At 41.3% G+C, this 15347-nt stretch overlaps 1 protein-coding gene across 1 annotated transcript; it reads left to right on the top strand.

Annotated features, from left to right (window-relative positions):
- The first annotated feature begins 819 nt into the window (after positions 1-819).
- ube2na (ubiquitin-conjugating enzyme E2Na) lies at positions 820-14501 on the top strand. Its single transcript, XM_086109313.1, has 4 exons — positions 820-937; positions 10000-10246; positions 10626-10766; positions 13269-14501. Exons 1-4 carry the CDS (start codon positions 908-910, stop codon positions 13304-13306), a joined length of 456 nt encoding a protein of 151 aa, XP_085965439.1. The 5' UTR covers positions 820-907; the 3' UTR covers positions 13307-14501.
- Positions 14502-15347: the final 846 nt, after the last annotated feature.

The following is a 15347-nucleotide window of genomic DNA, read 5'->3' on the forward strand; positions in this document are numbered from 1 at the left end:
GCCCACAATCGCACCTAGGATCAATTTAGAGTGTTCAATTGACCTGCCACGCATGTTTTTGGAATGTGGGAAGAAACCAGAGTACCTGGAGAAAATCCACACAGGCACGGGGAGAACATGCAAACTCCACACAGGAAGACCAGAGGCAGAATCGAACCTTGATTTTCTGCATTATTTAAAACATTGTTTTACAGTTTGCATTCAAATCTATTGTACATTTATTCTTTAAATATGCAGTTAACAAAACGAACAAACAAACAAACTTGAGGCAGAGAACGAAGGGGTCAAAGCATTCTGCATTCATGTGAAAATGGCAGAAAAATTACAGATTCTCATTCAGGCCTGGTTGTCCAGTGGTTAGCGCGTCGACCTCACAGTTGCAAGTTCGATTCCAGCTCCGGCCTTCCTGTGTGGAATTTGCATATTCTCCTCGTGCCTGCGTGGGGTTTCTCCGGTTTCCTCCCACATTCCAAAAACACATTGTTATTGGACACTCTATATTGTACCTAGGTGTGAGTGTGAGCGTGGATGGTTGTTCGTCTCTGTGTGCCCTGCACTTGGCTGGCAACCAGTTCAGGGTGTCCCCCCGCTGACTGCCCGAAGACAGCTGGTATAGGCTCCACCATGCCCCACGACCCTTGTGAGGATAAGCCGATCAGGAAATTAATGGATGGATGGGTGGACTTTGAGGTCAATCAAAGTTATTTTCTGATCAGGTAATCAAGTACACTGTCGCTTTCAGGTATTGGACAAGGCTGGTTGTTGATGTGTACAATAGATGGTGTGCTGCAAGTGCTTCCATCTGTGGTCATGACGCATAGAACCCGGAAGTCGTAAGTGTGTATGCGTGCGTGCGCTGTCAACGAGAGGAGGCACTGACGGAGCTAAAGCTCGCATTTAAGACAAGATGTCAGGACTGCCCCGCAGAATTATAAAGGTAACGACTTTGTGTTCAAAAAATAAGCGTGTGGGACTTTTTAGTTGCTGTGGTTTTTACCCAACATATTGGACCCACTCGCCCAAAATATCGAATATGGGCTTTTTGTGCTAACGGTAGCATCCACCACGACAACGTTAGTTGTCCGAAGTGACTTCCGTTTTCTTCCTGTGTGGGTATTAGTCAAAGGTTTTGGTAAAGACATAAGCAGCGGTGCTTGTTGTGTTTGCCGACGCGAATTGTGACAAACATAGCAAAGTGTGGGTACTCGTTTTATATCCGTGAGAAGAACGCTGTTGGGACTGACGACGGTCTGCCCGGCTAAGCACGCTAGCGAAGCTAACCATGCTAACCACGTCTACTGTCGATGTGTATTTAAAAATGGAAAACACACCACCCCAGTATTTTCCCCATCTCCAATAGAGTGCTTTGCACTCATACAAAAGACACATTTAGAAGTTGGCTGGCTTTCGTGTAAATAATTTGATCGTACGGCCTTTTGGTCCAACTTTACGTGTTAAAATGAATATAATTTTTGCAATAAGGCGATGGGTGAACGGTGTCTTCAGTTTGTGATAACGTATTATTTTAGAATACAAATTGATAAATGAAGTGTTGGCGCTCTATTCGTTTTGTATTCAGCAAGGCCTATTACAACCGAGCATTAGATTGGGAGACTACCGTGGATTTAAATGGTCCGACAGGGAATTTAACGTTGTAAAAGTTGATAACTCAGAACCCAAACTTTTCATCCGTGGTTGATAGTATGAATTACGAACTATGCTGTGCGTTTTTTAATTATTTATAATGAAAACTCAAATCAGTCGTCATCAGGTATCAGTAGCGAGGAGGGAAACGCGTTTTGTGTTTAACCTTTAAGCTGTGTGGTGGATCCCTCTTTATTTAAATACTGTACTCCCCTCTTCCTGGCACCACCGGCACCTGTTGAGGCTATCTCTGTGCTGTGCTGGGCAAACTCCCCTTAACTTTGAGAAGGAAAAAAATAATTTTATTCATCCTTACTTCTGATTGGGGTGTTGTACATTTGAATGAATATGTCCTTCAGGCAGGCTTCGCACATAAGAATCAAACCCAGAGGATCAGTCTGAACCACACTATTTCATTGTGTCCTTGAAATAATCCAAATGTAATTGAATCACCTCATATAACAAGCAGTGAAGGTCAGAGTCATTTGGTTCGTAACCCCAAGAGAGCCATGTAAGTTAGCCAAAACCGCTCCTGCGAAAATACCGGTACCCTCTCCATTTATTACGAATGTGATAGGCTTAGTTACATGGCTACTGTATATGGCAGCACCTTTGAAGCACGTGCCTACCTAATTGCTCACATTTTACTGCATTGAGTCAGTCTTTTTGCAATTTCACAGTGAAATTCAACACTGTGCTCCCTTTTATTGACATATGAAGTGGTAATTTTAAGTGCACATTACACCATACACCAAGATGCTCACGAACCATGATTAGAAGCCAATCCCCAAGACTGAAATATTGTCTGAAATACACTTAGAGCAGGGGTGCCCAAACTTTTTGGACCAGAGATCTACTTTTTGATCAACCAACCTCCTGCAATCGACCCGTTACCGTGCACATGCTCATACGCACACACTTACACATCCATGCCATGATGAGCAACAGCCATAACGCCCCCTAAGATGAACGAAACAGAAAAATAAAGTTGACACAAGAGTTTATTAAAAGGAAATCACTGCCTACTTTACCGGGAGACCTGCCGCAGAGGCATGCGACGGACTTTTGCAGCCTGTTAAAAATCGTAGCTCACGCGTACCATTTTAAAATGCTTCTCTTGGCCCTCCAGATTGCCATTCTTTGCGAGTGCTATCGGTGAATTATACACGAAGTGAACATTGACTGATGATGATGATAACAATAATAAAAGCTATATCGCAACAGCTCTGATCGCAAGCTGCAATTGCAATTGACTGCTGAGCACTAACAACTTACGGTGACGCAGGTCCGTAAACTTTATTTTATTTTTTAAAATACTTCTTGTGAAAGTGTGACTGATAGGATGATTAGGGTGCAGTGTGCATTTACACAAAAATATATTACTAACATGGACAGAGATACTAATGTTTAATTTTTTTCCTCCACACCGCTTGATCGACTTGGGACCAGTCCGCGAGCTACCGGTCGATCGCGATCAACGTTAATGGGCACCCCTGACTGAAGAGTTTTCAGCGACAGTGTTTAACATGTTATGGTTCACAAACAAAACAAAACCAGGCTCGGCCGGTTTATAATGGGGTTCCTTATATTCTGTCAAAGACGTCACTCGCCGGAGATTGCCCAACAATTGGATTTTCGTTGTTAAGTGTGTTGCGATGGGTCTAACTATGAACCTTGGTGGGTTGCAAAAGTATGCTTAAAATAGTTTTCCCCCTAAGAATGACTCACAAGATAGGTGGCCAAGTTTACTTCACGCTTGACCTTTAAAAGAATCTCCCAGCACACCACCAATCAAAAATATTACAAAAAGTAACAGAAATAATGATGATCCTGAAATGTACCCGCGAAGGGGCATAAGTCAGAAAAGGCGTACGGCTGCACACTTTGTTTGACTGTGCAGATTCTCCCAGTGACTTAGTGTGCCACCTTGATGAAATGTACGCATTCTGGGTGGAGCGACCTTCAAATGGGTGCGTTCTGTAACAAATGTGACAATGCATGCATTCTCTCATAAACTTAAGTGTCTTTTGGCTTCTGCGTTCTGGAGACTGTGCTAAGTTCTTGGGCATTTCGAAGGCCAAACATCATATTGCACGCTAACGGCAGGTGAAGACTCGACCAACTCGGCTGATTCATGCTGATGTGTTGAGTACAAAATGATTTTTCTGTTGTATGAAAGGCAAACGGTGGACAGCAACAGGTCTGCCGCCTAGTGAAAGAGTAGTTAACTGTTTGACCTTTCACTAGCTGGGTTTACATTGAATTATGTATTTTTTTTTTGATAAGAATGAATACACATGACTATCCAAATCACTCTCAAATATTTTTAGAATACATTGTTCTGTTGATTATTCCACAGATTAATCAGATACAATTTTAGTGTTAGTGTATTACAAAACATTTTTTTGTTTCTTAACCAATTAATGTTCTTTATTTGGTATTGTTTAGTGACAAAAACCAACAACAACTGCTATACAACAATTAAGCAATATCACGAGAGGGATTGAAGTTGCCAACCTTTGTGAAACAGATTCAGTAAACCCCCGAGTGGGTGTCTGCACACTCCGGGTTGGCAGAAATTACGTATGCTACAGGCTTGCTACACAAAGAAACATGGGGCATTCAGGTTACTTTCATATCGGGAACTTGCAAATGCATAATTGTTTTTCTCCATTATCACATTTTAAAGAGACAGAAGCCAAAATCGAAGTCACAATTACATTTTGGTTAATCGTCCAACCCTACCGTAAAACTAATCAAATATTTGACTGTCTGGACGCTGGAACAAATTACTGTATATCATTTTGTTTTGATGTCGACCTGGAAGCTGTATGACTTTGGGGGTGCCAATATAATTCACCTCCCAGAAAAGAAGACAATATTTTTTCACACTCAAATTGTTCCACAATGTGTGGAGTGGGATGTAGCCGTTAAAAAAAGAATGGGAATGGAACGATGTAAACTATACAGGTGAATGACGAAACCAGCCATAGACTGATATTGGGAGGAAGAGGTGGGAAGATTGGAGGCCTTGAGCCTTTGGAGCCTGTGACTGCGACTGGGAGCCCCTCTTGTCTGTGTTTTCACTGGATGGTTTTGTCTGTGGGTTATCGAAAACATTTCAGGAATTTCCCTCTGAGCTGCATTCAGGAGAAGCCTGTCAAAAGCAAGTATGGTAGCTTTTAAGGATTCCTCTTCATTGCCTCCTAGTTAGCAGGTTCAGTCATTGTCAGCTCTGATGGACATAACATGAAGCTGCCAGACTGGATCAGATTAGGACTGAAAAAGCAGGCCAGAGTCCGAAGAGGTCTTTGTGTATTAAGAGTTCAGTGTGTTAGTGGATTAGGTTAAGAGTTGGCTGCAAAACTTAACACAACAAAGAGAATTACACAATTTGGATATTTAAGGACAAGACATGCCTTGTTCGCCAGTACTAATGCTAAAGTAAATGTAAAATCCCTTTGACATGCTAACAGGAAATTAACGTCTACTTCCGTGAGTTCACCATCAATCGAAATCATAGTAAATGATTATTTTTTTTTCCATTTAGGCCACCAACCTTACTCGACTAGTCACAATGACGTCGACAATCAAAATCACTTATCATTTAATCTGTGACAAATTGTTTATACATTTATTTATTTGCCGCTTTGTTTTTCTGTCAAATCTGCCATGTCTCCCACTTTTCCCTCTGGCTGTATGCCTGCCTATGACACGCATGCACAGTCCCGTAGTGGTAATCCGGGTCATCCGTGATGTAAAAAGAAGCATTATGGGTAATGCATTGTCATGGCTTACCCGTGTCAGTAATAGAGTCCTAAAGTTCGAGCTCAAAAATTCCCTTTCATAGAAGCACAGTTGTGCTAAACAAGCATCTAAAAAGGAAGCACATTATGGGTGATGCCTGATTTCATTTCTGCCATAGGTTTGTGTTTGGAAACTCCCGTTAGCGCACACAGGCCACCTTGTCCGTTAATGGACCACAATGTCTTGTTTGGTACAATAACATATTGTAGCATCTACTATGGATAACGAGGGCATTAGTGATTGGACTTATATTTAATAACAACCGAAACACCGATTTTTTTTTTCATTTATTTATTTTTAATGCCCTTGGTTGACATTGAACAGACTCTTCCTCACAGGCATTCACAACCACGAGCGTTGCGTTCATGAACTCGAACATAGTAGCACTCAAAGTAACACACCATGATCTATTAGCCACAAGCCCGCAATGTTACCAACTATAAACATAACCTTCCGCCCCACACCCTGTTTCAAGTCCATACCACATTTCGTGTAGATGAAGTTATGCATACTTTTGAAGTAAAATGATAACGTTTTGGATAAAGGTCAAATAAAAACAATTAATAACCAGTAGAAGATGTTATTTAATTCTCTTTAGCACAGTACATTTTCCTAATTTTACTCAGCTAATTTCACTACTTTCTACATTTAAAAAATGCTTAGTGCCCAGGAAGTGTGAAATATGTTTAAGATGAGAAATTCTTTATTAGTCTATCAATGGAGAAATTCCCAAACAAAGTGTTTCATTGCCAAAATGTTTCAGAAAAGAACTGTACGCAGTTCAATATAAGTGCAATGTGCAAATGTGCACACGTCTGCTACAAGCTAAGTTTTGAAAGCAAACACGAAGCTGTAGCGTCCATTGACGAAAAGAGATTGGCTCACATCTCCTGTCCGACGTATTCCGCTTCAATTCCAAGCTGCGACTCCCAGTTTCACATCTGCATCGGCGCTCTGCACCGACGCTCTGCGCCGACGCTCGTATTTCTCCTTTCTTCTCCTCATCGGCTCCTCAAGCCTTGCATCCATCCAGCCGCAGACCGTCCAACAGCACCGATCTCTCTGCTGAACAAAGCGGGGCTGTGTAAAATGCTGCCCATTACAGGCGCAAAAAAACCACAAGCGCCCCAGAGCTGTTCAGCAATGACAAGTCAAATGGCACAGACATTCCTCCCAATCAAAAACAGTGCTGGTATACCCATGCTGTCGAGAAGGCGCAACCGCCAAGCACAGAGTCTCCTCCTTGATGAATGTCGTGGCCAAAAAATGCTGAAAAACAATCCACATCCGGTCCACACGACGCAACAAGAAACACAAAGTATTTCTTTTTGTTTTAACAGATAGTTTCAAAGTAGTGCAACTCTCCATAGTGTATACTTTTTCGTTCCATTTTAAAATGCACTTTACATTGACTGCAAAAAAATTGCGACCCTATTGCCTTCAATTTCAATTGCGCCATCATTTATAAACATGTCTGAAGTGCTGATACAAGCTGTAATGTTTTTCATAAAAGTTTAATGTATCATCTTATTTGTCTTTGTTATTAATTTATACATACCTTTAAAGAATGCACACTGCAAGATGGTTATGCAAGAGCGGCTGCTTGCTGTTAAGGTCTGCCGCGATTTATATCTGATTAGTCGCCTAATTACGACTACTGTACTGCTGGTGATTAGTTGACCAGCAGAATAATCATTTGTGGCAGTCCTATTGCCCAGCCATAATTATTGTAATTGACTTGTGGTGGGTGTTTGTGAAAAATGAGTACCGGTTACTATATTAAATAACTAACTTCGGAAGATACAAGATGTTATACTAACTTCCACTTGATTAGAACGATGACCATCCATTACCAGCTGTCATAACTTCTCTGGTATGCTTTTGTCATAATGAGAGACAAGAATTACAGAAATATTTTACATCACATTACCATGGTCAAATTGGCTTGTTTTACAGGAAGAGCTGTCTCATTCTTGAGCCAGCTCTCGTATCGCCCCACATACTGCTGAGCCAACAGAGAGCCCAGCTTTCGTTAAATTGACTCCCCATGGGATGCCAGCATTTGCCTGTCTCCTGTTGTGCCTAGTTGGGTAGTTAGGGTTTGTGCCAGCCAGCTGGTTCTTTATCTCTGGAACATTGACCAGCCTAGGTAGTTATGTGATTGGCTGACAAACTGTGTGACAGTGGTTATTATGTTAAGTTGCTCCTACTGTTTGATAACAGTGGGGCGAAAGTGCACAACGGCTACAGGTATGTTTTCATAGATACGAAGATAACTAAGGCCCGCCACACGCCGAATGAAGCAGCCAAACTTATCTCAATGGGCGTACAGTGTATGGGGTTGGGAAACGTTGGCCACAAGGCCACTTGCTTAGATTCAAATGTTGAACTTCCGGTGAATAGCTCTGCAACTTTGTAGATGTAACGGTTCAGGGTACTTAGTGTCAGTGAGACGCAGCCAAGCCATCGCAATACAGTATACAGTATATGTCTTGTGTTGTACGATATTACTAAGCTAGATGTAGAATTTGATATGTTACCTGTAGCTAAAAAGAAAAGCGTGCAATCTCCATTGTTGAAATACACAAGGGCAGTCCATAAATGGGGTGAGCCATCATCAGCCTCTGGAAATATCCATACCCCCTCCTTTATTCTTGCCCGTTTCTTCCTAGACAAAACATGTTCCGCGAGCCCTAAACTGAACCTGTTCCAGATCAGTCAAAAATGATATATGCTTTAAATCAAACCTTGCAGGGCCCTTACATTGGAGCACTACATGGAAACCACAATCTTTTTAGCTGCTGGTTTTACAATGCACAAAACGCCTGCAGCTTTTGAAATTTGTTGACTTTTCTGCAAGAATACACTAAAAATCACCATGAATTTTATTGCCTGGTCGTTACCATTGAAACTGGCCACCTCGCTCGACGTCCAAACCAATCGGTTGTTACTGAATAAACAAAAGAGATTTTACATGTTTACGTTGCATGTCACAAAACGGAGGTTGTCGCGCCAGCATTTTACATTGCTCAAAATACAGTCGCACACAAACATCATAAATCTCATACGTTTGTTTATTTTAACTCTGCGGTTTAATATTTTTTCATGATGGTCCAATTTAGTCGTATATGGCTGCATTGTTTAGTGTGTAGTAGGCCTAAAATATTTACTTGGTTGTTTAATTCCACACTTAATGGGTGGGCACTGAAGAGACCCACCTATTCGTACAAACAGTTAAAAGGGAAGTGTTGATAATACGCTCCCTTTAAGTCATAATAATTGAGTTTGTGTCCATGTGTCTCAGATTCAAGAGAAATTCAAAGATTTTCATTATCAATTTGCCGAATGTACAGAGATTACAGATGATTGGAAGACTGTTCCTCTCACCTCTACAAAACCTGCATGCGTACATATGTAAAAAAAAAAAACAACAACAAAAAAGGTGGATCGGTAGTGCAAATTATAATAGTAATAACAACTTGGATTCATACCGCACCTTTGAAGAGACCCACTGATGCTTACAAATAGGATATTTCTTGGAATAATTAGTGTGTATGTCTACAGTATGTGTCCCAAATGTCGTGTTTTTGCATGAGCCGCTGGGGAATGAATTCTAAACTGAAGTCTTGGAACCACATTTACATTTACTGGAGGAGTTCTTTGACTCTCAGTGGATGAGAGCTGGGTGGAAAGCAAAGGAAATGGCGTCCTCTATTGACCTGTTTGACCCGTTTGCAATTGTCATGAGCAGATGAGGAAGAGCAGATCAATAAAAACTCAAAAAACATTTGCCTGTGTGCACCTTGTAGTTCACCAATAACTGCTGTCTCATCATAACGATAAAATAGCTATAAATGTACTAGGTCAATACCTATGGATTTTGGCCCTTTGCCAACTTAGCCAAGTATTTCAAAGTGATTCCTTGCTCCATGTTGTGCCATGTGCATTCAAGGGACCGTTTCGTGGAGGACAAGCAGTTGGTGCACATGGAAGTAGTGCCACACCCACCCACTGACCTAGCATACATACATACTACAGTTAGGGATTGGTTTGGCAACATTGTCTCTTATGGAGCATTTCAAGAACCCAGAAAAAAAATCATGCTTTTGCTAGTTTGTAGGCGGTTTAAGATTGAAGCTAAAGGTGCATGTTGGGATTTTTGTGGGCTAGAGTTGACTGCTGCTGCTCAAATTTCCAATCGGCTCGACAACAGGCTCTGATTTTTTGGGGGAAGATGGAATTTACAGATGTCTGCGCGATTGGCCATGTATTTATCAGTTTCTCTCTCCAGTTGATTTAATACTCGACTGATAAATTAGCTGCGAAGGAACCACTCCCTGGACCCTGCATCATTGCTCAGCCTTGGTGGAGTTTAGCCTTCTACTGCTTATTCTATCATCCTCGTGACAAAGCGACAACCTTACTGATGAGCTCTCCACTTTCAATCAGCGTGCTTGACTGCTAAAGTTGTGATGCTAAAAATGAAGGAGTGTTGTCTGTGACCGTTTTGTATTCATAATTGTGCTTTGTGTTGTTTGAATTTACCAGGAAACTCAGCGCTTGTTTGCAGAGCCTGTGCCAGGTATCCAGGCAGAGCCAGATGAGAGCAACGCTCGCTACTTTCACGTGGTCATTTCTGGACCGCAGGACTCACCTTTTGAGGGGGGTACATTTAAACTCGAACTCTTTTTACCAGAGGAATATCCGATGGCAGCACCTAAAGTCCGCTTCATGACTAAAATATATCATCCCAATGTAGACAAACTGGGAAGAATATGTCTAGACATTCTGAAAGGTAAGTCACAAATAATTTTCATATTGACAGCGAACAGTTTGTGTATGTTACTCTCTTCTTACCAGAAGTGACAGAAAATCAAGTCTCTCACAAATATGTTGGATTTTGGAACAAAGCTTTGTTTACAATTTGTTCTGTTACAGTTTATCTGCAGATGAATTGAGAAAGTTGTCAATTAAATCTGCCAAAAGGCCTTTTGACCTAGACTTTGACTGGGGTGTATACTTTGACAGCTGCCCCCTTATAGTGTTACCCCATACAGCATCCACCTGTTGCTGCCTCTTATAGTAACTTGTGCCATATTGTTAGTCCGCCTTCCCGCATGTCCATTTTCATTGTCTTAGCCTCCTGTATCCTGTTTATTCATTTCCTTTTTCAGATAAATGGTCACCAGCTCTGCAGATTCGCACGGTGCTGCTGTCAATCCAGGCGTTATTAAGTGCACCAAACCCTGATGATCCCTTAGCAAATGATGTGGCGGAGAAGTGGAAGACCAATGAAGCTGAAGCTATAGAGACAGGTAAGACCTGCCGCTTTCAAATGAAGTTATTTAATGTAGGTTCTTTCCAGATCTTGCGTTGTTCTCCGATTTAAAGCTTACCTGCTGGATTCAAGCACACTTGGGCAAAGTATGGCCTACTGGCCACATCCAGCCCGTCCACGGTCTCTGACTGAACCTTGTAGTCTTAAGAAACTCCAAATAAAGATTAATATGCTGTGCTTTTATTTTCGGTGTGGTGCTTTAATTTTAATGTGCAGGTGCGTATGTGGTGGGTTCAATTGAGGAAAAGCAACTGCTTGGGTCCTGAGTGTGGTCAATCAACATTGTTGCTGTATTGACATATCACGACTCCTTTAACGGCTGTTTCCTTAAAAACCTGTCTAGCGAGAATGCCAATAGTGGTCCTCGGGTTAGCAACATTCTTATTTCCTGCAACATGGAGGGAGGGGGTAGGGGTGATATTTTTGTAATGATTGAGGAGTCCTAACTAGGAAAGACTGATATGACTTTGTGGTTGGTGCACAAAATGCCCACACTTTAAAAATATGAAACATTGATGCACCGGATATTCATGTCTTTTTATGAGTCTTGATTTAACAGTGATATAATGTTAATGTATTATTTTAAGCAGCTCATTCAAACAATTCAATGTCCTATATTAAATACATGAATTTAGTATGGAACACAGTTGAGGTTAGCGTACTGATGTGGCCCTCGACAACCACTCCAGTTTCTCACAAGGCCCCTTTTGGAAATTGGAATTGCCCGCCTGAATGAAAGATGCCGACCGCAAAGGCAGCTGTCGCAAATCATGCTACATTAAACATTTGACATGGACAATTTTAAAATCAATTCAGTCCATTTGTAAGAGTGGGGTGGCGTCAATAACCAATTCTGAAATAGAACAGTTATTTGATGCAACACTGGCTTGAAACAGGAGTTAAGCACATCCAGCACTCATTGGCGAAGATGCACCAACCTTCTCACATGTTGCTTTCTGCGAGGCATTCGTGTTGTTAATGGCAAAACATGTGATTGGCAATTTGTCAACTTCAAGCTCGACCAGTCATTGCGCAGTAGCAAAGTCGATGCATGGACTAGTAGAAGTGCAACAGTATCTCGATATTGTGATAAATCACAAGACAGTATTTTGTTCCACGATCAAATAGAGGTACACCTCCATTAAGTACCGATAGTTTACATTTATAAACAGTCTCTATAAAGGCTCCTTCATTGTGCATTGCTTATTTAGCACTTACTTGGTGGTCTGCTGGCAGCGAGCCTCACTGGAGTAGCAGGGAAGTGGATGGAAGTGACCAGGCGAAGAAGACAATGTGAGACAACATGGTCGAAGCAAGCGAAAGACCGGAATTAAAAGATGCGCCGGCATCATACAAGTTAAAATTGTGGCTACATTTCGGAATTTATGATAATACAAATGGAACTATAGAAGGGCTGCGATATGCAAGATTTGTCTTGTGATAGTAAAGTACACTAAAAACTAGACAAATATGTACAAGACACTAGCAGCGGCATCACCCAGAGCTAGTAGCAAGCCAAAAAAAACCCACCCGTTTGCTTGCCTGCTGTCCAGACGAGCGTTGGTTACATGGATACATAATGCGCACTCTGGAGTCATGCTAGGAATTATCCAGTCGAAAACATTTCACCAAGAAAACAATTCCAACTTTGTACAAGGTGACCAGGGCTTAAGTCATGAATCCGCTCAAGGCGTAGGTCTTACCTGCGATGTTGTGACATCAAGTTTCACGTTGTCTTTTATTCCCATCACTGCACATTTCATCAGTGATTGGGAACTCGAATCATAAATGCTTCAAACCTGTAAAATGCATGACACCCACACCGGCGCGCACATTGCCAAAGTACTTCAGAGAGCAATGGAGGAGTGCAAGATTGACACGAAACAGCCTCTCGTCGTGACCGATAATGCTATTAACATGACTACCAACGGACCTAACTAGCTACCATCATGTACGATGTTTTGCCATGTACTAAACCTGGCGTCACAACATGCTTTGAAGGTGGCCGCTGTTGCCAGGATTGTTGCTAAGATCTCAAACTACTTTAACAGGAGCGCAAGAGGCAATGTTACACAGAAATTGCGTCATAAAGAACTGAATGGGTATGCTACTGACATGTTGCACGACAATATTGTTTCAGAAAACACTTTATTCACTTGGAAAATAGGACAGAAAAATGGCCACAGCAACCTAACCAATTACAATTTGTATTTTCTGACACTTTGTTTTTTATTTTCAAGTGCTTTATAACTTGATCTCAAAAGTCTGTGGGTGATAATGATGCTGTTCATTTCTATGCTGAACATCAGAGTCCTACATGTCTTCCCTGGTCTGTAGCTGGTGTTGATTACAGCAATGACCAACTCGTTTCACGTTATCTTTTAACGTTTACATTATCAAATCATTTGTCATCAATTGTGCCGGAAGAAGCCTTTTTGGAAATTTTCTTGTTGACCTTTCATACTTTTCCCCTCCTCAGCCAAGTCATGGACCAGACTTTATGCTGGAAACAAATGAGGCGACCAGCATCCTGTAAAGTGAAGACACACGCGGGAGTCAAGTGTGAACACAAGTCCTCATGTTCTGCCAATACCTCCTTTATTTGCATTTGAAGGATACGGTCAAATTCAAACATACACAGGCACACATATGCTATAAATAAACATGAATATAATGAAAAGGGAAAAACCGCTGTCGATTAGCAAATGCATTCTAGTAAAATGACTCGTCTTTGTCCTAAATAACTCACTACTGTTTGCTCAGAGGTTTCGGTCTACTCACCTTGGCTTTCTTTGTACATCAATAGTCTGTCAACTGCTGCTTTTTTAAGCTTTTCAAGACGAAGAAACTTAGTTCCCACATCTTTGGTGGGGAACAAGGGGTTTATTGAGGGCTGCAAGGATCAGACAGCAGTGGGATTGGGTGAGGAAAGGAGGTCTACTTGTGGCCAGTATAGTGTATTTTTATGTTCGTTTTAACTTTTTGTTCCTTTATCACTGTTAATTAAAAGCAACTAACAACTACTAATAATTATCGCCTGTAGTGTAACGTGCACCCACATGGAGATAGTGTTGGGCTGGCCAATCACAAAACAGCTCTCCTGATTTAACTCACAGCTAATAGGACTGAAAGCCAAAACTGAGCCCTTTGCTTTAACAAATCACATACACCACCATGACTTTTTAACCACTTCTAGCTGGAAATTGTGCTATGTGCGTGCCAGTGCTGTTAGGATGGACATTATGGACCTTGACCTAGTTTGAGCTTTTTTTTTTCTTCTCATTTTGCAATATCTAGTACTCGTGTATTGATTTTTTCCCCCTTCTTAGTACAGTCATACTAAACTCCACTCAGCCTTTTTTCTTCTTGTGCATTGCCAGTCTAACAATACAAGACTCATCTGTTAATGACCTTCCTCGCACTGGCATTGAGACCACCAAGCAGTGGTTCCATTTTAGCTTTCACTTTATTTAATAAATCAGGATTGGGATGGCATATGTGAAGCTGGAGTGTGCCGTAATCAGTCTCCCCCGGTTTAGGTCCGTGTACAATTTGACACCTGACAACATTTGTGGCCACAAAGCCAAGTTCAATGTAAATGTATTATTTTTGATCATCTGGGGAGGAACATTTTTCCTGTTCTGAGAATGTTTAGAAAAACGATCATCTGCATACATTTCTGTTCTGTAAATAAACTCAGTTAGTTAATAAACACTTGCTTGGGTTTGATTTTTGCAATTTTTTTGTCTGAAGCAAAGTACGTAAGCAGTGATCAATAGTCACAAATCCGAACATCATACAGATTTTCTTTCATTTACTCTGACATAAGACCAAAGAACAACTGCAAATTCTAAATTTGGAGGCTGTTGTAGTCTTGCCAAAATAATGCGAACGCTTCCATTTGTTGACTTGACAGCACCTGTCCTGTAGTATTCACTCATGTTAAAATAAGTTGTTGTGACGACGACTTCCAGGCTGGCCTCTATATGCCAATTTCCAATAGCACGGAGGCACTATTTTCATCATCCCTAAAATGTTGTCCAAATACAAAAATAGCAAAGACCTTGCTGACACGTATCTTCCAACAAATTCAAAAACTATTTCACCCTTTTAAGATGTGTGACACTGAAGCAAAGTTGTGAATTACGACATTCTTTTTTAAAAGTGGCTTTACGTTGACTACATATAGATACCGGTAGACTTTTTTTTTTAGAGAGGCAGGGTTCATTCTGGACTGGTTGCCAGTCAATTGCAGGCCACATGTCGGCAGATGGCCACTGAGCCTGTCATTCATAGAGGGATACTAAGTCTAAGAACATGTGCTTAATGTGTCTTGGTAACTGGAGAAAGAAGAGTGTGCCAACTTCACACAGGAGGGCTGGATTTGACATCTTAACACAGACTCTCAGAACTCTTGAGGCAGATGCGTCATGTAGGTCATGTATGCTATTTCTAAACTCGATGGTTTCATTTGTTATCAAAACTATTATAGAATTGAGCTACGTGTACAGACTTATCTCTTGCAGTAAAACGAAGTATGGTCTATACTTTGAAGTAC

This window comes from Hippocampus guttulatus, chromosome 4 (genome assembly GCF_054856545.1).
Source record: "Hippocampus guttulatus isolate MCC_2025c chromosome 4, RoL_Hgut_1.0, whole genome shotgun sequence".
NCBI lineage: Eukaryota > Metazoa > Chordata > Actinopteri > Syngnathiformes > Syngnathidae > Hippocampus > Hippocampus guttulatus.